Source organism: Panthera leo, chromosome D2, assembly GCF_018350215.1.
Source record: "Panthera leo isolate Ple1 chromosome D2, P.leo_Ple1_pat1.1, whole genome shotgun sequence".
NCBI lineage: Eukaryota > Metazoa > Chordata > Mammalia > Carnivora > Felidae > Panthera > Panthera leo.
This window is the reverse complement of record NC_056689.1, coordinates 67,136,709-67,161,717: the sequence shown is the minus strand read 5'-3', so window position 1 is coordinate 67,161,717 and position 25,009 is coordinate 67,136,709. Positions and strand designations below refer to the sequence as shown.

The window sequence follows — 25,009 nt, the reverse complement described above, 5'->3', positions numbered from 1 at the left end:
TTATATATATATATATATTAGCATTTATATATTAATTTCTCTACACACACACACACACACACACACACTCAGAAATCGATTTAAAACAAACATGACATCATCTGCAGGAAGTACCAAGACATTTTCTATTAGCTTTTAATGTTGGGAAAACAAAATGAGAAGGTGACATTGTTTCACAGTTTCTTTTTTTCTTTTTTGAGGAAAAACTATACCTTTTTTTTTTTAAGCTGAACCACTAGGAACATATATTACAACCTTGAAACACCAAATATTGGCTATGTTATCATTTCAAATAATAAATTGGTGAAAAAAAAATAATGAAATGATAAAGGGCAGAACACTGTTTACTGCAACGGCCACAGGCAAAAGTGTTATTTGGTAATGAGGGGGTGGCTGTCCATCTTTTGCTTTAAAGGAATCACAGCTCACCCGAGTTGCTTACTTTTTCTCCTTCAGCCTTCCTGTTGCCAAGGGATTGTCTCAATAGGGCTCTTTTATTTCAGGGGGCTAAATAAGCAATACTGAGTTTAGGCTTTCATTCCTTCTCTTCTATAAAAACCAGGTTTTTCCAAATTCAGTACCTAATAACTCTCTTAATTAAGAAGGCAACAGTTTCTCCTTCAATGTTCACTCCTGGATACTGGTACATAGTGCAATCAAAACCCCCTTTCCCTTCAAGGGAAAGTGTTACAGCAAGATTGTTCAGTTGTTCTGCTGCAGATAGGCTCAGGGCCCATCATGACAGCCAGTGAGAGGGGAGATCTGCTTCCCATACCCAGTGTAACATCCCTTCTCTTGTTTCTGCAGGGTCTCTTAGCTGAAAGATGTAATACGTATTTCAAGAAATGCATATCCACATCTTGATGGCCAGAAATAGATACCCACGAGGAACTGTTCAAAGTTCTTACCCAAACTACCTCTCCCACCTCCGCACCTTAAATCAACTTCATATATATAAAACAAAACATTGTATATAAAACAAAACCAAGCAAAACGAAGACCCAGAAAGCTTTTTTCCCTTCTAAATTAGCGACCTCATGGACTTTGCTTTACAGCTTATAGAAAATGATTTGGTGATCCTTCTGGTAAACAGGAGGTTGGCAACAACAGAAACATCTCTGCTTGTACTCCACCAGATCATAGGCAGGTTAGGGGAACCTAGCAACCTGTTTGTACCTGTATACTAAGAAGAATCTTGTACCTTAAAGCCTCTGGCTTGGTACAAGGGAGATCCCTAGTGCCAGTGCATGTGAAATTTAGGTTACCAAAAATTCTCCTGTGCTATCTCAGACCCAAATTTTAGCACCAGTTTTTTCCATTTCACTTTCTAGGGTTGAAACACAAAGGAACCAGTGTGTAGAGGCAAGTGACACATGCCTCAAACTTGCCTGCTATCCTTAATTTCTTCATAAACTTCAAAGACCAAAATTCATTTTGCTTTTTAAATGGATTCCTGCTGGAGCACTGGGTGGCTCAGTCGGTTAAGCCTCCCGCATCGGCTCAGGTCACCATCTGAGGATTCATGGATTCGAGTCCCATGTCGGGTTCTATGCTGACAGTTTGGAACCTGGAGCCTGCTTCAGATTCTGTGTCTCCCTCTTGCTCTCTGCCCTACCTCCACTCATGCTCTGTATCTCTCAAAAGTAAAATAAACATTTAAAAAAATTAAATGGATTACTGCTGTCAGCCTTGATGGCCAATTACAAAGACTTCAATTTCCCAGTGGATAAGAGATCTTCTCAGTCATGGTTGGGATGAGGTGCATGTGGTCATCCACATACTTGGTCACACAAGTCTCCAGCTGCCACTTCACCTGAAACCCTCTATTTCCTGCATCTATTGAATCTTTGGCTTTGTCACTGCAGTGCATGGTGCACTGGGCCAGGCAGCCCTGGAATTTCTTCAACTGGGTTTGAGCCAGAGGCGCATGGCAGCGCTCAATGCATTGGTGCACCTGCCGCATGGCCTCCCGACTATCCTCACAACAGCTGTACCAGAACATGAGCATCTTCTGGATGTTCTCTCTCTCCAGACTCTTCACCGCAGAGTCTACTGCCTTCTGCACCTGGAGCTGCTGCAGGTCTGCCATGGTGACCCTGCACTGCATCCCTCCAGAGGGTGCCCAGATGGACTCCGGCACTCGGGCCTGCCTGTTTCATAGTTTCTTTTTTTTTTTTTTTAATTTTTTTAACGTTTTTTTTATTTATTTTTGAGACAGGGAGAGACAGAGCATGAACAGGGGAGGGTCAGAGAGAGAGGGAGACACAGAATCTGAAACAGGCTCCAGGCTCTGAGCTGTCAGCGCAGAGCCCGACGCGGGGCTCGAACTCACGGACCGCGAGATCATGACCTGAGCCAAAGTCAGCCGCTTAACCGACTGAGCCACCCAGGTGCCCCTGTTTCACAGTTTCTAATACAGGTAGCGTCTGTGGGAGAGGCAGCATCAGAGGGACCTAAAAATAAGGGTGATGCAGAGAAAGTAGGCCTTCTCCCCTGCTGTAGATACTCTGGTGTGTGGCCCAGATTCCTCTTTTGGGACTGAGGTGCTCATTCACCCATAATGAGGGAGTGTTGGTGGCTGACAGTGTCCAGCCGAATTATTTTTCTGCCCCCTTCACAGGGGCAGCCCACATGTATTGGCTGATCATTTGGGGTTGGGTAGGTATAAAGTCCCAAGGGGGTCTCTGAGGAGCCATCCAGCTCTGGAGCTCCTACAGGATGGGCTGCACACGTGTGGCAGCTTCTTCTCCCTCCGCCCAGCCCTGCTCCTGTCACTCTCACAGGGGATGTTCCTAAAGGCACTCCCCAATAAACTTCTTGCAAAGAAATGTCAGAGTCCTTTTCCCAGGAATCTCAATGTACAGCATGTACCAGGACCACAAAAAGCCTTTCATGAGCACTCATTACAGAGAATGAGAGTGTCACTGTAAATGTACGTATTAAATGTACTGTGTCCCAAGCAAAATGAGCCATACTCCCTACTCACGTTCTAGCTTATGTTCAAAAACTGACAACACAGAGATATTGTAAACAGCACACAAGTCATCTAAAGAACTTAGGTATAAAGTTATTTTACTGAAAGAATCATAACAAGGACAAATAAAAACATGTTAAAATCAAGAACAGGAGTTGAGTCCAGATGACCAACAGTTCCTCGTCTGTTGGATACTATAGGCCATAACTTTTGTTTGTTTTGTTTTCTCTGGTTGTTTGCCTCCCCTATCTCCTCCCCTGAAAAGCTGCCTCACGATGTCACTTCCCTAAGGCTCCATAACTGGAGGAAGCATGGGCGGGGGCGGGCTGTAATCAGACATCAAAAGATGCCTGTGTCCCCACTGCCACCTGATGGGTTCTTTGAGCATTGAGGCCTCCATTGTACAGTTCTTTGCAACTGCCGACACTATTATCAATAAAATGGTTAAATGTGACCGTATCAAACTATGTGCATTAGTTTTCATGGGGCAAAAATCTGGGGCTTATTTTGGCTTCTGGAAAGAAGTTGTGTTCACTGTCTCCTTTTTCCTCTTTACATTTGGGTACATATATCCCCGGCTACTCAGGTTGTCTGGTGTAAGTATCCTAAAAAAAAAAAAAAAAAAAAGGTTGCTCTATTATGCTCTATTATTCATTGTACAATAATAGTGATATGGAATGTTCCAGGCTGTTTCTGCAATAACTAAGTTATTTTCTAAGTTAAATAAATTTTCTAAGTTAAATAAATAGTCAACATGAACATGGGGGTGGGAAACACTCAGATAAAGAGGGTATTTTCAAGGGCTGTGATGCAGATGAATCCAATTAACTCCCGAGTTTAAAAGACCATCTTAAGACTACCTCTGGAGGCTGTTATATGAGAAAGCCAGATAGGGCCAAAAAAAAAAAAAAAAAATTCCTATCACCACATCAGAGGGCAAGGCCCATTGGACTCTCTCCTGCATGTGGGGAAGTCAAAGTAATTCATTCTCATGCTTTCCTTCCTGGCCTTCAAAGAGCTCCTGTGACTGCTTCAGCCTCCACTGCCCACATCTTCCTGCTAGACCTTGACCCATAGGCTTTCTATGGCCTTTTGTTTCTGACAATCACATAAGCTTTTGTAATCTCTCATATTACTTCTAAGCTTGTTAAACTACTTCTAGCTCCTAGAGATCTTCTCAATCTGCTGAGATTCCCCCACCATTCCCTAAACACACACACACACACACACACACACACACACACACACACACACAGACAAAGATCACCTAAAACCATACTAGCTAGTTTACAAATACTTTTCTCTTTTTATTTTGAAAAATTTGAAACATACAGAAAAGTTGAAAGATTAGTACAATGAAGTCACATATCCTCCACAATAACCATTAACATCTTAACATCTAACACATTTTAATTCTTTCTTCCTCTCTCTCTCTCTCTATATTCATACACGTATACATATATGTGTACACACACACACACACACACACACACACACACACACACAGTAGTCCCCCCTTATCTGCAGTTTCACTTTCCACGGTTTCAGTTACCCATGGTCAACTGCAGTCTACAAGCAGATAATCCTCTTCTGATATACAGTCAGAAAGTCAATAGAAACCTGACACTATGTCACAACACCTACGTCATTCACCTCACTTCATCTCATTGCATAGGCATTTTATCATCTCACATCATCACAAGAAGGGTGAGTACAGTACAAGAAGATATTTTGAGAGAGAGAGACCACAGTCACATAACTTTTGTTACAGTATATTGTTATAATATTGTTATAATTGTTCTATTTTATTATTTATTATTGTTAATCTCTTACTGTGCCTCATTTATAAATTAAACCTTATTATAAGTATGTTATGTATGGGAAAAAACACAGTATATATAGGGTTTGGCATTATTTATGGTTTCAGGCATCCTCTGGGGGTCTTGGAACATATTGCCCGTGGATAAGTGGCTACTACTGTGTAAATACACACAAGTATACATATATTCATGCACACACCCACATGATTTTATGAAATTCCATACAATTTTTTTTTGCTGAACCATTTAAAGATAAATTACAGATGTTATGGTATTTCATCCCTAAATATCTGAATGGGCCATTTTCCTAAGTAACCAAAGTAAATTTCACACTCAGTTAATAGTAATTCAATATCATCTAATACCCAGTCCATATTCAAATTTCCCAAAGTACCCTAAAATTTCTGTTATAGCTTTTTCAAACCAAGACCCAATCAAGATTTATCCATTGCATTTATTGTTAGGTCTTTTGTATCTTAATCTAGAACAGTTCCACACTCTTTTTAACGACACTGACCTTTTGAAGAATTTAGGCGTTTTCTTATGGAATGTCTCACATTCTGGATCTGATTCTTCCATCAGGGTCATTTTATCGGTTCCTCTAACTCCATATTTCCTGTAAATTGAAATTTGGGTCAAAAGGATTGATTATAGTCAGGTTAAGCATTTTTGGCAGACTTTTCATTGGTGATGCTGTTATTTCATGTTGCATCAAGTCAAGAGGACTATAAAGTCAGGTTGTCCCACCATTGGTCATGCTCAATGTGATCACTAGGTTAAGTTGGTGACTGCTGAATTTCCTTACTCTCCCTTTGTAATTAAGTAATCTATGGCGTGATATTCTGCCACTTTGCAAACATCCCCCTTTCTCCTACTTCTTTACAAGATGGGTTTTAGCTTCTATTGATGATCTTTGCCTCAATTATTGGGGACTGCACATAACGATTTTTCCAATTCTATTATTCCATCTATAGGTATTGGCCAGCATTCTCCTACAAAGAAAAAAGGCCCTTCCCTCACCCTTGATTCTGAGTATCACTCTAGACTTAGGGATTTTAATGTTTATTTATTTTTGAGAGAGAGAGAGAGAGAGAGAGAGAGAGAGAGAGAGAAACGTGAGTGGGAGAGGTGTATAGAGAGAGGGACACAGATCCAAAGCAGGCTCCAGGCTCTGAGTTGTCAGTACAGAGTCAGATGTGGGGCTTGAACTCACCAACCATGAGATCATGACCTGAGCCAAAGTCAGATGCTTAACCAACTGAGCCACCCAGGTGCCTGACTCAGGGATTCTAAAAATGCATTCAGTGCTCTGATAATCTATCACAGTCATTATTCTGTTTAGCCCAACTTGACTCACATTTGGCCACTGGAGTCAAATTGGGTTCTATGAGCTTTTGACGTGATCTTATTAGTTTTGGGATACTTCCTCGCTTTCTGGCAAGGTGCTCTAGGCTCACCTAAATACTTTTGTACTTTCTGTGCCTGAGACCTAAAAACAGCCATTTTTCCAAGGAATGCTGTCTCTTTATGGATAAATGTATCTAGATGTCAAGATACGGGCACTCTCCACTGGGAGAAATTATATCCCTTTTTTTAAAAATTAGTATTTTTTTTTTTTTACATTTTTTTTTATTTATTTTTGGGACAGAGAGAGACAGAGCATGAACGGGGGAGGGGCAGAGAGAGAGGGAGACACAGAATCGGAAACAGGCTCCAGGCTCCGAGCCATCAGCCCAGAGCCTGACGCGGGGCTCGAACTCACGGACCGCGAGATCGTGACCTGGCTGAAGTCGGACGCTTAACCGACTGCGCCACCCAGGCGCCCCAAAAATTAGTATTTTTAAAAGGTTTTTAAATTTTATTTTGAGAGAGAGAGAGAGAGAGAGTCAGACAGACTGGTAGAGATAGAATGAGCAGGGGAGGGGCAGAAAGAGAGAGAATCCCAAGCAGGTTCTGCACAGAGAGTGCAGAGCCTGACTTGGGGCTAGAACTCACGACCTGTGAGATCATGACCTGAGCTGAAATCAAGAGTTCAGCTCTAACCGACTGAGCCACCCAGGTACCCCTATGTATACTTCTAAGATGATATATATAATAGATATGTATAATATATAGAGAGATATATATAATATATACATATAATACATACTCCTAAGAAGTACTTACTAAGTACTTCTAAGAAGTACTTATATACATATAATACATACTTCTAAGAAGATACATATAATAGATATGTATAATATATACAGATATATATAATATATATGTCATGTATATATAGATATATATATCAATATATCCATTATATATATATATATATATACATAATAGGCAAGCCAGTAGCTTGCCCTGCAGCAAATCTCCAGGCAAACATTCAAAACATCTATTATGACTAAAGAAGGCAAAGGGCACAAGCAGCTATTATGTCTATGTACATGTCTCTACTTCATCCCTTTAGGCATTTGTCAAGATAGTAAAAAATGTGAGCAAATCTGAGGCTACCTTTTGTCAGGGAGGGATGCAGTAAAAGCTAAGCTAAAGAATACAGTCTCTCAGTTAACCAACAGTTTGTTGCATACTCTTGTGCTCTGCAGTGGGTTGGTACATTTCCAAAGGCAGCTGCTATACTTTAATTTTCTTTAGTAGTGAAAGGAAATAGTTGTATATTCTAATGACAATTTGGAGTCTTCAAATGTTATCTACCTACTAAGTTTTAAAAAAAAATTTTTTTTAACGTTTTTATTTATTTTTGAGACAGAGAGAGACAGAGCATGAACGGGGGAGGGTCAGAGAGAGAGGGAGACGCAGAATCTGAAATAGGCTCCAGGCTCTGAGCTGTCAGCACAGAGCCCGACGCGGGGCTCGAACTCACGGACCGCGAGATCATGACCTGAGCAGAAGTCGGATGCCCAACCGACTGAGCCACCCAGGCGCCCCCTAAGTTTTTTTTTAATATCTATTTTTTTAATGTCTATTTTGTCATCCCACGTGGGAGAGGGGCAGAGAGAGAGGAAGAGAGAATCCCAAGCAGATTTCCACACTGTCAGTGCGGAGCCTGATGAGGGGGCTCCAACTCACCAACCAAAAGTTCATGACCTAAGACGAAATCAAGAGTTGAACAATTAACCAGCTGAAATACCCAGGTGCTCCTACTTACTAGGTTTCAATAAAATAAATATCAGGTTTAAAGAACTGGAAGTTTTACAGACTTCAAGCTGTATTACAAAGCTGTAATCATCAAGACAGTATGGTACTGGCACAAGAATAGACACTCAGGTCAATGAAACAGAATAGAGAACCCAGAAACAGACCCACAAACATATGGCCAATTAATCTTCGACAAAGCAGGAAAGAATATCCAATGGAATAAAGACAGTCTCTTTAGCAAGTGGTGCTGGGAAAACTGGACAGCGACATGCAGAAAAATGAACCTGGACCACCTTCTTACACCATACACAAAAATAAACTCAAAATGGATGAAAGACCTAAATGTAAGACAGGAAGCCATCAAAATCCTCCAGGAGAAAGCAAAGACCTCTTTGACCTTGGCCGCAGCAACTTCTTACTCAACACGTTTCCGGAGGCAAGGGAAACAAAAGCAAAAATGAACTATTGGGACCTCATCAAAATAAAAACTTCTGCACAGCAAAGGAAACAATCAGCAAAACTAAAAGGCAACCGACAGAATGGGAGAAGATATTTGTAAATGACATATCAGATAAAGGGTTGGAATCCAAAATCTATAAAGAACTTCTCAAATTCAACACCCAAAAAACAAATAATCCAGTGAAGAAATGGACAAAAGACATGAATAGAACTTCTCCAAAGAATACATCCAGATGGCCAACTGACACATGAAAAAATGCTCAACATCACTCATCATCAGGGAAATACAAATCAAAACCACAATGAGATACCACCTCACACCTGTCAGAATGACTAACATTAACAATTCAAGCAACAACAGATGTTGGTGAGGATGCAGAGAAAACGGATCTCTTTTGCACTGCTGGTGGGAATGAAAACTGGTGCAGCCACTCAGGAAAACAGTATGGAGGTTCCTCAAAAAATTAAAAATAGAACCTACAACCCAGCAATTACACTACTAGGTATTTATCCAAGGGATACAGGTGTGCTGTTTCGAAGGGGCACATGCACCCCAATGTTTATAGCAGTACTATCAACAATAGCCAAAATATGGAAAGAGCCCAAATGTCCATAGACGGATGAATGGATAAAGAAGATGTGGTATATATATACACAAAGGAGTATTACTCGGCAATCAAAAAGAAAGAAATCTTGCCATTCACAACTATGCGGATGGAAGTAGAGGGTTAATATTACGCTAAGTGAAATTAGAGAAAGACAAATATCATAGGACTTCACTCATATGAGGACTTTAAGATACAAAACAGATGAACATAAGGGAAGGGAAGCAAAAATAATATAAAAACAGGGAGGAGGACAAAACCATAAGAGACTCTTTAATATGGAGAACAAACAGAGGGTTACTGGAGGGGTTGTAGGAGGGGGGATGGGCTAAATGGGTAAGGGGCATTAAGGAATCTACTCCTGAAATCATTGATGCACTATATGCTAACTTAGATATAAATTTAAAAAATAAGTTAAATGAAAATTAAAAAGAAAAAAATAAAGAACTAGAAGTTTTAGATACAGCTGTTTTTGAAGAATAAACATGATCAGATTTGAATGAGAACGTTAGATAAGGAAAGTAGATTTCACACTTCAATTGAGATGGTAATTCTGAACCCTTATTTGAAGTATCACTCTTAGTCAAAGTTTATATTTGCTCCAGTTTTGTTTCTATTGAACCATTGTGAAAATTAAATGGGTACATGTAAAGTGCTTAGAATGACGCCTGGTACATACAACTGCTATCTCTTTGTGGGAACTAAAATTAAAACTATATTGCTCCCCCCGCCGAAATATAATCTATGTTGCACAGAGGAGGGAGAGATTAAAAACAATACTGAAAACAAAAGCTATCAAGATGATCCAGAAATCCATATAGGACCTTCTAATAAATACTTTCCTATTTTCTGATGGGGGGGGGGGGGGTGGTTTCCATTAAGAGTTCTCTTATTTGAGAGATTTTTACACAACTGTAAAGTTTACTTTATACTCTGGGAAGATCCTCCTGGCATTAGTTCTTAAAGTACACAATTAGAATAAAAGCAGTTGTTAAAAACTACATTATATTTTAAACAAATTTCTATTATGTTAAGGAATTACATCCTTTCTCGTCTTCCCTCTTAATTCTAGCAACACACTGCTGCCCTCTGCAGCATTTTCAATTCTTACAAATTGCCACTCAATTATCACAAATCTAGTTTCCATCTCTATAAGGTTATCTGACTAAATAAGAGGGATAAATGTCTGTGTATGTAGAGAAGAAAAGAGAAGACCCCTTCAAAAAAGCAAGAAGGCATTAAAGCAAGATGTCACAGTCCAAAAGAGCCCATCTGAGAGGAGGACCTTCTTGAACTGTCCAGCAAAAGACCCCAATTCGCCTGGGAAGGTTCCTTCCTGACATTCATATAGCCTCTTTGTCACAGGATTTTCTTTTTAACTGGAAAAAAACAAACAAACGGTATACGTATGGAAAAAATTTTAAAAGGATAAACAGTAAAAAAGATAATCAGTGAAAATATTTGGCTTCCATTCCAAACCTCTAGATAGGTTTATGTATCCGTCTAGAAAGAGTATATATTATTAGAAACATAGACAATACGCATTTCTTTTTAAACATAAATGCAAGTATTCACATCATTCTGCTCATCATTTAAGGCTGTAACTTGGAGATTGTTCCCTATCAGGCGAGATTAACCTATATACAATTTACTTTATTAAAACCAAGTAGGTTGTAACAAAATAGGTTTTAAATAAATCAACCTCTTCTCCAACAGGTTCTGCTACAATTTAATTGGCTTTTGGTAAAGCGATGGCTGTCAAATTTGGGCTGACATTGGTATCACCTGGAGCGCTCGTTAAACTAGGCTGCTGAGCCACCTCGAGATTCTGATTCAGTAGGTGTGGGATGGGTGCTGAGAATTTGCATTTGTAATAAATTACCAGGAACTAGGTTGCCGGGACCACATTTTGCGAACCAACACTAGTATAAACGCTGCACTAAACGCCGTTCCTCCCAACTCCCAGCACCACTAGTCTAAGAAGGCACACGCGATTACTCCCTCGGGAACTTAAGGAATGGCCCAAAAGCACCAACTCCTACGAAAGGTAACGTCTCTCGACTCTGAGCAGAAATTGAGATAAGCCAGACCTACATCCGGCGCCTGGCGCGGCCCACCTACGCCATTTCCTTCCAACGAAGCTCCGCCCAGTCCGCGTCCCTAACGCCAGTAAGGCTGGGCCGCCCAGAGAACGCTGGGAATCGCGTGAGTAGGGCGACCTTTCGCGAGGCTTTCAACGTTCGCGAGATTTCACCCGCTTCTGTCTTTTCCTCCTTCCAGTCTCCAGCTTTTTTCCCCTCCCCCTCATCGCCGAGCAAGTTCTGTTTCAGATCTAGTCGCCCTGTTGTTGCCGCGGAGATTTTTTTTTTTCCTTTTGCTGCCGCCGCTGTCGCCGTCCCGACCCCTTCTTGCCGCCCTGCCCCCAACCCCACACAAGGTAACGAACCGGGTGAGGCAGACCGCAGGGCCTCGCTAGGCCTCGGCCTCTCTCGAGTTGAAGCGGAGGCCTGAGGCCGAGGAGTGGGCCGCCCTGGAGAGGCCTGGGCGCCGGCAGGGACGTTGGGAGCCCGGCCACCTCTCCCAGCCAGGGTTTTGGGCCCTGAGCTGCCCCGGGTGGGGCTCGGGCCTCGGTGTCGTGGCGGCGAACGAGGCTAACCCCGGAAACCCGTCGTCGGGTGGGGTGGGGACGCGGGAGGCCTCTTTAGGACGCCCTCGGCCGTTCTGTGCCAAGCGTGTTTGGGGTGTGGGGGGGGGGGGTGTGAGGCTCTGGCCCCGCTGGGGTCCGCTCCGTTTGTGTTTTCGGTTTCCCTGGAGATTGTGTTTGCATGTCGAGGTCTGAAATAATGGACCAGTTGTGGCGGGCCCCGAGGTGTTGGGTGACTGGGAGGAGAGCAGGCAGGCTCGCCGTAGCCCCCTTGGAGCCCTTCCAAGCTTCCAGGCTGTCGTTGGACGGGAATCGTAAACACAGAGGAGGATCCTCGGAAACCCGGCGTGTTTGCTTTGTAAATCGAGAAAGGATTCTTTTATCTTACTTTCCGGAGAAGAATGAGCCAGATTTGGTGAAAGGCACGCTCCTTAGAATGCCTAACTGGGATAGTATTTGTGCGGTTTCTCTGATGGAGACGCTGCATCGACAGTATTTAAGTGACTTGGGTTTTTTTGGGGGGTTGGTTGGTTGGTTTGCTGTGGGGAAGAGGTTCTAAACACGCTAACTGAAGAGCTCGTGTACAGAGAATTTTTTATGTAGTTAATCCAAAAGCTATTTGTATTTTGTTCTGGAAGTTTTCTCTAGTGCTTCAAAATATTTTTGTCGGCAGTCTTTGACTCTTCCAACCGATTAGTGCTGCCCCCCCCCTTTTTTTTTTGGTGAAGCTGTAACAACTCAGCCAAATACAGTGTCTTCCTTGTTAACACAAGTTTAAAAAATAGAAATTCTCCTTTTCCCTTTTATCTTAGCTCTTATTTTCTGTTTCTGTGTGGAACTTATCTGACAAGTTTATACTCTGCAGAATTCATTGCCTTGATGTTTGGGTTTGGCTCACAGCTTTTCTCAGAACTAAGTGTAAAGGTAATGGTGAGGAGCTGCAGCAATGACTTCTATGAAGGAGTTGGGAGCAAAACTGGTAAAGATTAAGTCAGGCAGACAGGGAAGTTATTTTTTATGGTGTTTTTTGTTCAGTTTTCACGGTCTTACCCTTTTTACTTTCTCTAGATGTCAGAGGATCTAGCAAAACAGCTGGCAAGCTACAAAGCTCAACTCCAGCAAGTTGAAGCTGCATTGTCTGGAAATGGAGAAAATGAAGATTTGCTGAAATTAAAGAAAGATTTACAAGTAAGTATCAGAGGACGCTAATAGTTATATTGTTTGAAAAAAAGTATTTGTGTTTTTCAGATGATTTCTTGTATAGAATCCAAAGCACAACTCGGAGTGTTTCTCCCGCTATCCTCCCTTGTGTGTAAACGTGTATATGCACATAGGTGTATATTGCTCACAGAAGTAGGGTTGCCGCTTCCTCAGTTGTATACAGCGAAATGAGTAAAGCATTGTTCTTTGTTGTGTAAATTTTATATGCTCATATAATTTTTTGAAAATCAGAGTTGATTTAACTTTACAGTGGAAAGTACTTTTATTTTTAAAGATCTGGCAAAAGAAATTTAGTTCCAAAGGTAACTAAAAGGACAAAAATAATGTGGAATTAAAAATGTTAATTGTACTGGAATGAAAACAAATGTGGAAGAATTTTATAAATGACTAAAAAAATGAGAAAAATGTAATATGATTAGGGCTCTTTTTAATGTCACAAGGTTCTTGAACATGAAATAAGAGGGTATGTGCGTTTCAAAGCTAGCAGGTAAACATCTTATATTGAAAACACATTATAAAAATATTTAAGGAGATACTTGTTTTCTGCATAAATGTTACATAATGCTTGAATTTAAGGGTAGATTTTACAGTGTAGTTGTTGGCGCTTGTTGAGGTTAAATTGATGTGGAAGGGATATCTTAATTTGTTTTGTCATGGAAGAGTTCCGTAGGTATGAAACTTGCTTTTTAAAATTTGCACTGGGGTTTCAAGACAGACAAAACCATTATAGTAAATATCTGTTGTTTTTTAGAACATTATGTTGATTAATAAAAATACTGTATGTATGTACATGTGTATTCATTTTAAAAAATTTTGAGAACTTAAAATTTTGAACCTGATTATTTTGAAAATTTTAAAAGGTATTTTGGTTAGATGGTCTTTACTGATTCAGTACAAAACTTGAATCATCTTTATCCTATCTAAATTCTTTCCCTCCCTTTATCATCCTCTTGCCCATTAAAATTAATATTTTAGGGATATTAGAACTGCAAATGAATGAAACTTATTTGAAATGGTGTCCAGATACAGGACTTTGAAAGGATTTATCTGGACATAATTAAAATGAGTTGAATATTTTCAGGTTTAAATTGTAGATTTAGGATAAACTTGCCTGAGTTGCAATAGTATGTGGTTTTTAAAAACACAGAAAACAAGACCCATCTTCAGTATGTAGAAGTCAGGCCACTGAATTTCAGAGTGCCAGTCAATAATAAAAAGATGTTTTGGGAGCAGTTTCTCCCATTCCTAGGCCAGCTTTCTGCTTGCTTCAAAGAAGAATCCTGGCATGCATCTTGTTTTACCAACTTAAAAGCAGTCCTTTTTTTCTTTGAAGAAAATAAACTATTGTCAATATTGTGTGTATTGCTTCCTGGGCAGTTGGAGGAGGGATATATGTGGAACTGGTGGAGGGGGAGTTGGGAGTGAAGGTTGAAACAACATTATTGTGAGGTCTTTTTAATGTTTCTGGAATGAATTGTCAGGGTCCAGGCAGAATTGCCTTGCTATGACATGATCTATAGTGGAAGTATTATAGGGAGAGAGACCATTGTGGTAGGCATTGTGGTAAGCACATAAATGGCTTATGTAGGGTTCAGTTAGTAATGGTTATTTATCCGTAAAATACCCATTTAGAACAGCACTGTTTACAGTAGAACTTTCTGTGATGATGGAAACGTTCTATATCTACTGTAGTACTGGAGCCACTAGGGACAATTAAATATTTGAACTGTAGCTAGGATAGCTGAAGAACTGAATTCTTAATTTTATTTTAGTAGCCACATGTGAGTACCATATTGGCTAGCACAGATTTAGAAGCTTAAGTTCTAAAACTTCAGATAGTAGGAATATAGTACATTTTTCCTGTCCAGATGTGATCACGATTTCTTTTGCTCTTATTTTGTCATGAAAACAAATTTTTCATTTTGGTTTACTAGATACAGGTCTGTTTTGAACTGAAAATTACTCAGAGATGGAAGGCGTCATTGAAGATTAAAGTTCTGAAAAGTGTTTACATATCTGCTTCCACCTAGTAATTGTCTCCACTGACTATAGTTATAGCTCCTGTTTTGTCGTGGGTTTTTTAAAAATAATTTTCCTTTCTTTCTCTTCTCTATTTTCTGGGATATCCCATACCTCATACCTTGGATATTTAATTCTGCCTTTTATATTTGCTGAAAAGTTGTTCAGACTGATGACTGAGTTTGTGGCCTTCTTTATTTTGTGTTCCTTTAGTGGAATGTCTTTATCCTGGTTTTGAATTTGTTTCCCCTTTCATTTATGACAAAGTGCTTTCCTACATTTTTTCATTGACTTCATTTTGCCAGTAAGGCTTCCACATTTATATGTACTGTCTTTCATATAGAATACAGTTACTCAGCAGGCAGCACATTAATCTACTGAAGTCCTAATTGCCTTTTTTCACTTAAAAAAGTAGGTATAGTAAAATCTAGGCTAGCTTTTACTAGCTCCCGAGGCAGTCTGTGATAATCACAAAAATAGTCAATTTATTAGGCTGTTTTGCTGAATAAACTGGTTCTAAAGGAGGCAGGGGTCAAGTCACTTGTCTCATATATTACAGTGGCTCTCTGCATCCCCGAAACGCCTTCCTTCAGTAAGCAGAGTGCTTGAGTGCACCCTTTGACCTGCTGATATGTAGATCACAACATCTGATGCTTCCTGGAATTGCCGATTACTGTAACTGCTGCCCATCTGTCGATGAAGGAGCAGTTTCAGAACTCAGACTTGGGGGAGGAAAAGTAATTAATGGTATGTACCTTTAAGAACCCCCTCATACATAAAATAGTTTCTCTAATACTTTGGTCCATATGCACATGTAAAGAAAACATTGAAAGGGTCTTCATAGTTTGTTGGGAGGGGTATGTAAAACATGGCAAAATGAAAGGACAACTAGGGATAAGCCCTGGATTTTTTTTAAAGTGTCACTTCAGTGCAGGGCTCTGAAAATTATTGTAACATGCACAGCTTTTCAGGACCCTTTGGTGAAACTGTAATTTCCTTAGGAAAATAAAATGGCAAGATGCTCTGTCTTAAGAGAGGTAGAATCTAAATCAGAGACCTACAAATGCAGAAATCATGTTTGTGTTTTAGTTAAGTGGAATTATTTAGTGATAAGGATTGTATTGGCTCTTGAGTCAAGGATTATATTCCTGGCCTTAATAGTAATTGATTAAAAACAAGACTGGACAGTTTATTCTTCTTTGTATGGTACCTGATCTATTTATTTGGAAATTCTTTGCCTTATTTGCAAAGGATTATCTAATTAAAAGGCATCTGAATGGCTATTTGGTACCTAATAAAATGTCATTTAAGATACTGTACTGAATTTTTAATTCAAATCTGAGTTAGCCTAGTTTTTCTATTTACAAAACAGGCCTTTCTCCAAGGGCTTACTCCCCCCCCCCCCTTTTTTTTGAAGGCTCAAATATTAGTTTTTCAGAAATAGCCAGGAAGATTTAGAATCTTTAGGAAAGAGGTAATATATAACTTCTTGGCTACTGAACCAGAGCTACTATTATAAAACTTCAGTGGGAGACATAAACTCAGTATAGAGTTTAACTTTGCTACTTTTTCTCCCAAAACACTGTGATGTTTTAAGGTATTTTATATGCAACAGTGGGGGAACAGGTATGTAAGTTTTTAAAATAAATCATATAAGGTAATACATAACCTAGATCTTCATTGGAGTGAAAAAAGCAGATAGGTAGCAAAATCTGGCCATTTGTACTGTATCTTTTAAGTTTTTTAACTAACCCTACCAAACACCCTTGAATGAAGCCAATAAGTGTAAGCCTGAAATAGAGAAAACATTTGCCACACAGGCAGGTATTGCCTGCCTATGTGTGTTACATTTATTTTTTCCTTTTAAATGAAGCTGTGCTAATGTGCTTTTTAGAATATTTTAAATCTGACCTGGTAATTTGCTTATCTGGATGGGGTAAGTTTTATAATAAGTGACTAGGAAGACTACTGGCTTTTTCTATATGCCTATAATACTTTAGTAGAAATATGTATTACTAATAAGGTTGCTTCAAGTGTTTTGGGTTTGGTTTTTTTTTTTTTTTTTGATGGGGGTGGGGAACATGTTGGCTAGAGAGTTAATACTACTGCCAATAATGCCCTGTAAAACAATCCAGTTGCATGAAATACATGTGAAAAAGATAGAAGATAAAAGTGATCTTGAATCTAGTTCAGTCCCTCATAATTGATTGTTTCTCATATTAGATGTCTTTAGCTAAAATAGGCACTTAGAAATAATGCCATGGTAGGGGCACCTTGCTGGCTTAGTCAGTAGAACAAGTGACTCCTGATAATAGGGTCAGGAGTTCAAACCCCATGTTGGGTGTAGAGCTTACTTAAAAAAAGAAAAGAGAAAGAGAGAGGAAGAAAGAAAGGAAGAATGGTATAAGCTCAAGTCTGCCGCTTTCTGTTAGTTTTTGAGGTTAATTGAAAGGCAACTGTGGGTTTAAATCCCAGTTCCACCACTGTATAAAATATTGTATCTTAGTTTCTACATGAGGATAATCGTAGTACCTACATCATAGTATCGTTACGAACTGCAAGTAGATTTATGTAGTGTACTTAATAAGTGCTTTATGGTGGAGAGCTAAAGTCATCAAAATAAAAACCTGTTGAAAGGTGATAAGCAAATTATAAAAATAATGCTATGGTTTTTGTTTTTTCTTTTTAGGAAGTTATAGAACTAACCAAAGACCTTCTGTCAACTCAGCCTTCTGAAACTCTTGCAAGTTCAGACAGTTTTGCTTCTACTCAGCCCACTCATTCATGGAAAGTAGGAGACAAGTGTATGGCAATCTGGAGTGAAGATGGACAGTAAGTGTAGAAAAAAACTCTAACTATAACATGAAATAATAAAATACAATGGTAAGAAGTTTTTATTCAGTTTGAACTACCCTGTTTTAATCTTTCTGTATAGCCAATATGATTTGTAAAGTCAATTTGATTCTTGGGTGGTTACCACTATAATACAGTTTAGTTTTTAGCTTTAGAATAAATTTTGGGGCAGTGGTGGGCTTGGATCCTAAAGGACAGAAAAATCAAAGCAGAGGAAAATGAATGGATAGTTAAAAAATAATCCTCATTTCTTCCTCAGATTGAAAATTGAGTGAATGGTTGGCTATCTTAGACTTACGTGAAGCACATACACTGAAGTTATTCCTATACAAAATATCTTTTCTCAAAGAGATAGACTAAAGCACATTTAATAGACATGTAGGAGACTTTCCTGACAATATTTTGATTAGGAACCCCTTTTTTTTTTGATAGTAGATGGCTAACTCCAACTACTGTTTGTATTATCTTTACCAAAGAGCCAACTGATTACAGAAGTTCCATTTTAGACACATGTAATAGTTGAATCACTGCAGTGTAAGTCTTATAGGTTGAGTACTAAACCTTTACTCACCTGCTTACAGTCATGATATCTTTACAGGTGTTATGAAGCCGAGATTGAGGAGATAGATGAAGAAAATGGCACCGCTGCAATCACCTTTGCTGGCTATGGCAATGCTGAAGTGACTCCACTGTTGAACCTCAAACCTGTAGAAGAAGGAAGGAAGGCAAAGGAGGACAGTGGCAACAAGCCCATGTCAAAGTAAGTGACTTTGACTTTAGCAGTTTAAATGTAATCTTCCCCATTTTGGTATTTGAGGTAGTCTGTGGAATTCACGCAGGCTAGATTAGGGTGAGAATGTTAAAATACTCCTTATCGTTGTTTTGAAGATTAACTGTATAGGGTCAGCATTGTATGTGTATACCTAGGTAAAGTGAAGACATTTTGGTTCCCACTTAGGCATTCAGTAAACATTTATTAAGAAGATAATATGTACCTCTCACTGAACCATGTGCTGGAGTTATACCATAGTGAAGACAACCAACCAACTTGGACCTTGTCCTGATTGAGTTTATAGTCTAGAGAAGAAAACACAAAATTAAAGGAGAATTTTAATAGTAAATTATAGAAGTTACTACGGGAACATAATGGGTACTTTAAGGGAACAGAGGAAAGATACCTAAACTGTACTTCAGTCATCAGGGCAAATTTCTTTGAGAAAATGACATCTAAACTGAGATTTGAAAAGAAAAGGAGTTAGCTAGGTAATGAACTTGAAGGTATGACCTTGGGCAAACTTTTTAACTTCTTTCCTCATTTGTAAAACAGGGTTGATAATATCTACTTTGTAGGGTTCTAAGGATTAAGTGTTAGCATTAATAAAGCATGTGGTACAGTTCTTGATAATGTAGTAAGAGTTTAGTAAATGTTTACTTAAAGAAAACAAGGTGGGAACATAGAGGTAACGGAAACAAATTCCTATAGTGAAAATAGGGCTTGAAGATGGGTGGTTTGACAAGAGCTTAGAGGTTGAGGCCAAATCACAAAGAGCTTGACAGCCACTGATGTATTTCAAATAGAGGAGATAATATCATAGTTGAGCTTTCAAATAATCCCTGACAGCCGAGGGAAAGCAGCTAGTGCAGTGATCAGGTGTGAGGTAATGGTGTCCTGAACTCAGGGAGCAGCAGTGGGAGGATAGAGAAGTGTATGGCTTGACCTGTATATGAGGTAGAATTAACATTTTAATAAACTTACACACATTTTCCACAGTTTTCTCTTTCTGGATTTTTCAACAGTTTTGTTGTTTTAAGTAGGCTCCATGACCAGCATGGAGCAACGTGAGGCTTGAACTCAGGGCCCTGAAATTTAAGACCTGGGTTGGACACTTAACTAACTGAGCCACCCAGGCGCCCCTCAAGACTTTAAAAAGTTGCTACATAAGTAAATATATTTGAGCTTGGGGAAACTAGATCACCTAAGTATCCCAATAAGAAAATCAGACTGTAGGGGCGCCTGGGTGGCTCATTCAGTTAAACGTACGACTTCAGCTTAGGTCATGATCTTGCGGTTTGTGGGTTCGAGCCCTGCATCGGCCTCTGTGCTGACAGCTCAGAGCCTGGAGCCTGCTTGGGTTGCTGTCTCTCTCTGCCCCTTCCCCACTCGTACTCTTTTCTCTCTCTCCCAAAAATAAACAAACATTAAAAAAAAGTAAAAAATCAGACCGTAGAACAATGTAACATCGCTCTATTTTTAGTCTTTGACATCTGTGTAAAAAAGCCACCCTTAGCTTCATAGTGATGATTACATGATACAAAGACCTCTAGATTGTATTGCCTCTTTTTTAAAGACCTCATCATCCTGTTGGTGAGAAGTCAGTATGTAAACTGAGCAGAAATTATTGAGAGAGCTTTAGGCTCTGATCCTAGATAGAGGAGTGTTTTTGAAAACCCCAGTTTTTGTTTTTAAGAATTTTAAGCTGTCATTTTCCTTTGTTCTGTACTCTCCTAGTCTAGATGAAATAGTTTTATCTGCATTGCATCTCTTTATATAGTTTTGCAAAATGCAGCATAAACTTGCTATCCATTTAGAAAAGGATAAAGGTTTAGACCTCTATTAACATTAAAACTCATTCTAAAACACATCTGGGAAAAGTGATGTAAATTTCAGAAAGTCCGAGTTTAAATATTTGATTTGAATGGGTAATAGATTATAGATATGGTTTGAAAGCTTCCAAGGATGCTGTGTATCTCAAATAACCTTACGTAGTAATACTGGGTGATTGGCACTGTTGATGTTTAGTGCTTCTATTCATGGAATGTGTAGGTTTATTATGGGTTTTTGTTGTTGTTGTTGTTACTGTTGTTCTGGGGTTTTGTTTTTGTTTTTTGCACTGCTAAATATCTCTAAAGAAATCATCTATTAAATCTTAAGAGTTGACATTTAGCTGTTATATCCACACAGAAAAGAAATGATTGCCCAGCAGCGTGAATATAAAAAGAAGAAAGCTTTGAAAAAAGCACAGAGAATAAAAGAACTTGAGCAGGAAAGAGAGGACCAGAAGGTGAAATGGCAACAGTTTAACAATAGAGCCTATTCTAAAAACAAAAAAGGCCAGGTTAGTAAACCCTTTCATCATACTTCATAAACTTGAAAAGTGTAACTATCATTAAAATAACTTTAAAATGAAAAAGGTGGCGGGGGGGGGGGGGGGGGTGCACCTGCGGTGGCTCAGTCAGTTAAGCATCCAACTTTGGCTCAGGTAATGATCTCACAGTTTGTGGGTTCGAGCCCTGTGTCAGGCTGTGTGCTGACAGCTTGGAGCCTGGAGCCTGCTTCAGATTCTGTCTCCCTCTCTCTCTCTCCCCCCCCCACTCATGCTCTGTCTCTCTCTCTCAAAAATAAATAAACATTAAAAAATAAATGAAAAAATGTGGTACATAGGTTCAAAAGATCATAGCTGGGTCTTGTTATCATCATCCTCTTCAATCTTCCATTTGGCTTATTGCAATATATCTCCATTAGCCATGGTCTCTGCAATAGAAACACTATGAGAGAGTTTATATCAGGAATTACAAAAGATCTAGATTGTTTACCCTTCTATAAATTAAAATTTGAAAAACTGTTTGGTACCTAACATACCCTTAGAGGGAGTGTGGTGAATCCTACCTGTTTGTTAACCTGCTTTATATGCTGGGGATCTCTGGTAGATTTTATTTAAAAGAGCACTCCAGTTCTCTTGATGTAGTTAAGTGTATCATAGAAATTTTGTTCCCCCAAAACTAATCAAAATGGTTTCTGTTTTATTTCCACTAGGTTAAAAGGAGTATTTTTGCTTCACCTGAGAGTGTAACAGGCAAAGTTGGAGTAGGAACTTGTGGAATTGCTGATAAACCTATGACACAATATCAAGATACCTCTAAATACAATGTCAGGCATTTGATGCCTCAATAATCAGAAAAACTGTTGGATTTCATCTCTGCAGGGCTTTACATTTACCTTTTTATCCTTATATTTTTCTAAAGGTAAATTATTTGTTAGATGAGTAAGGAAGATACCATTGTCGTCCTTGTTTGACTTCAATAGAATGAAACTTGAAGAAATTGCATTTGATAACTGCTATTCATTTAACTTTTGTTACTACTACCACAGTTTCCTCAAAGTTTGTTGAATAAAGCAACTTTTCTAGATAGATGCTGCATAAATACAGCACTTAGATGAATTGTTGATCTTCCTAATATCAGGCCCTTACTTAATGGATGGTGTATACATTTTGTGAAGTCCTAACTTGGAATACTCAGATCTTTGAACTTGCCACATATTGTAGCAATTCACTGGAACATCAAGGCAAAATACCAACCTGTTAAAGAGCTCTTTTATCTTCAATGTAAACCTAGCTATTGCCTAATTAAGCCTAGAAATATGTTAATTTGTAAATGGCAAACATTGTTTTGAGGTTTTTCCTTCAATAATTTGTTTGCTAAGCCTATTAGGCTATCTCTAAAATTGATTCAGCTTTTACATTCTTTCCACTGAGTTTTAATTTTATGTAATAAGAAACCATGTTTAGGACCTGCTACCTTTTCTAAGGTGGTGTTTTTTTTTTTTTTAATGTTTGCTCTTTTCCTGTGTTGATTTTTCCCTTATGGTAGTGGTACCATTTTTTGGATGTGTAATGTTTATATAAGAAAACAAAAAGCTGATGTATAGCCCTGTATACAGTGTAGATACTATTTTTGTAAAAAAACAAAAAACAAAAAAACCAAGGCTAAATTAATGAACAAGAATACTGAATGTTTCATCATTAAAAATTTACTGTATTTCTTGTGCATTAATCTGACCATAATTTCCCTGTATATTATGTTCATGTAGCTGAGTTTGTAATTTTTGTTAACTAGATCAAGTTGTCAGCATTTGTTGGTTTAAGTGAACATCACAGTTATCCTGAGTTGAGTTTAAGCCAAATAATATGCATAGTAAAATGTCTTCCTATTACTGGAAGATGGTGATTTTTAGGATATGTGTTAATTTCAGTTTTTTGTATGTTTAACTTTTATTAAATAAAGTGTTTTTAAAATCTCCAGGATGTGTTAACAGAAGGGTGGTGAAGTCCTAGCTGGCAGCTTTGATCTAGTGATTAAGCTTCAGTGTACGTGCATTCATCATTTCCACAGAAAAGAGAATATTGAGTGTGTGATAAAGGTTTCAATAAATCCTTATGTACTTCTTCCATTAGATATAAGAAATTGGATCCTAAAGGACAAACTATTTTTATTTTAAGGGTTTGTGCTGTGTATAGAGGTGTTTGTAAATTTTTGGTAAGGGGGAAAATAAAAATTTTAATTTAATGAATTTTAATTATTTTGGCAAATTGAAACTTAAGAGGACAGTGGTGAGAAGTAGAATTATTTATATTGCCCCTTCTCCTCCCTCCCAACCCAGGAGGATCACTGTTTTCCTTTCTATAATTTATGGCCACAGGGTAGAACTTGTAGGACAGAATGAAAGGTGAAGTCTTTCTTAAATACATGGCACAAATTACAACAGAAAGGGGCTACTTAGCCTGAAGAATTCCTAAAAATACACTGTTCTTGTAACCGGTGTAACAAGCATCTTAAGAACTAATAATGGTATCTTTGAAGGATTGCAAGGAAACTCTAAAAAGCACTTGGAGGGAAATTTGGTATAATTGTGTCACCACACAAAATGGATTTTGGTGAGATTACCTTGGCATGTTTGTTGGAATAGTAATTTCACCTGGTGTTTGTGTAGGCAAGACTCTTGTGTTGAGACTTGTATCTCCTTTGACCCAAAGAGTCACATTTAATTTCTGCACATTTAATTCTGGAGGGGCTTTGCAGGAGAGAAAAGGAATAAAGGTGACCATACTATATAAAACATTAAAAAAAAAAGTGTATAGCACAGGAGTCTTTGTGTCAAAGACCTAGATACGGCCCTTTGAAAGTCCTGGTGTCAAGATGATAACAGTGTTTCTGGACTAAACTAAAAGGATCCCTAGGGACATGGAGTACCTGTCTCCTAGTGTGAGGTTTTAATGAGAAGCGTGATACCAGTGGTATTTTACAAATGAAGGTGGCTAAGTTCAATACTCTTAAAATCAAATATGACACTGTCGTATGGAGCTCTGTTATAAAATGTAATTTCCCCTCTGTCAAGAAAGGAGTCTTGAAGCTCTGATGAAACTGAATAAACCATTTGTCATGTACAGCCCCCAAGTAGCTGTCATGGATCTTCTCAAAACTTGACATTTGACTTTGTTATTGACTATTTCAAGGAAAGAACAGTCCCGACCCCCTCCCCCCAGAAAAACGCAAATAATTACATTTAAAATTTTAATGTCACAGATAACAAATGCTTTTTTAATTAACATGTAGAAAGGCCATAGAGGACTCAGGAGCCAGACTGCTGATTGAATCCTGGCCCATTTGTAACCTGTGTGCATAACTCTTCTTTGCCTTAGTTTTCTCAGCTGTAGAATATGAGAGTGTGTTTCATTAGGTTGTAAGGATGAGTGAGTTATTATGTGTAAAGTGCTTAGAATACCTGACATCTGGTAAACACTGTAGAAGTGTTTGCTATTACTGTGCAAGCAGTAATGGTGAAGATCTTTTTTTTCCTAACCTTAACAATGACAATTCAGGGGCACCTGGTTGGCTCGGTTAAGCATCGGAGTCTTGATTTCAGCTTAGGTCATGATCTCATGGTTCAACCTCTGCAGTCAGGCTCCACGCTCACAGCTTAAGTCTGTTTGGGATTATCTCTCCCTCTCTGCCCCTCCCCACCCTCTAAATAATAAATATTAAAAAAAAAAATTCACATTATAATGGATTATAATGCCCATTACTTACAATTTGAAGCCTTGAGTTACAAATGTATTACTGAAGTGCTATCAAATTACCAAAGTTCTGTATTAAGTACATGCTATAGAAGTTTTTGTGTTAGAATATTTTAGCGCATATCTGTAATGGGAAGAGGTTACAAGTTTATAATAGTTACCTCTAATGCTTGCTTAAAATTAGAGGAATTCCTGGATCTGGGTCCTATTCCAGAGCTATTTAGGCCAAAGTATATCTGTTTCGAGACAAACACCACAGGTGATTGGTGTGCATCCCTGGCCTATAACCATGTTGTACGTTAAATGTAAAGTTTGATTTTTGAAATGAAGGAAAAGTTACATTAGTAACTGGCAATTTTCTGAAGAGTATGAAGATTAGACATCAAACCAAAATGAAGTGCGTTCATTTATTA

At 38.7% G+C, this 25,009-nt stretch overlaps 3 protein-coding genes across 7 annotated transcripts in view; 1 reads left to right on the top strand and 2 right to left on the bottom strand.

Annotated features, from left to right (window-relative positions):
* Positions 1-1,621: 1,621 nt before the first annotated feature.
* On the bottom strand, positions 1,622-2,153 carry LOC122201933 (protein FAM136A-like). The gene has a single exon (XM_042907982.1). The coding sequence runs from the start codon at positions 2,105-2,107 to the stop codon at positions 1,712-1,714; it is 396 nt and encodes a 131-aa protein (XP_042763916.1). The 5' UTR covers positions 2,108-2,153; the 3' UTR covers positions 1,622-1,711.
* A 902-nt stretch (positions 2,154-3,055) lies between these two features.
* The window catches only part of MXI1 (MAX interactor 1, dimerization protein), a 105,897-nt gene continuing 83,943 nt past the window's right edge, over positions 3,056-25,009 (bottom strand). Inside the window, exons 7-12 of the mRNA XM_042907974.1 lie at positions 21,181-21,288; positions 18,738-18,819; positions 18,314-18,447; positions 12,700-12,813; positions 5,312-5,410; positions 3,056-3,579 (exon numbers count right to left, since the gene is read on the bottom strand). The gene's annotated coding sequence lies outside the window, so the exon portion shown is untranslated. The remainder of the gene's footprint in view (positions 3,580-5,311; positions 5,411-12,699; positions 12,814-18,313; positions 18,448-18,737; positions 18,820-21,180; positions 21,289-25,009) is intronic.
* SMNDC1 (survival motor neuron domain containing 1) lies at positions 11,140-24,006 on the top strand. 5 transcript variants are annotated; one of them, XM_042907979.1, is made up of 6 exons: positions 11,140-11,210; positions 12,718-12,837; positions 17,579-17,721; positions 18,341-18,502; positions 20,705-20,858; positions 21,557-24,006. In XM_042907979.1, the coding sequence occupies exons 2-6, from the start codon at positions 12,718-12,720 to the stop codon at positions 21,692-21,694; spliced, it is 717 nt and encodes a 238-aa protein (XP_042763913.1). In that variant the 5' UTR covers positions 11,140-11,210; the 3' UTR covers positions 21,695-24,006. The 5 variants fall into 5 exon arrangements, with proteins under 5 accessions (XP_042763913.1, XP_042763911.1, XP_042763914.1 ...); XM_042907977.1 differs by lacking the exon at positions 11,140-11,210 and adding an exon at positions 11,360-11,442; XM_042907978.1 differs by lacking the exon at positions 11,140-11,210 and adding an exon at positions 11,994-12,071.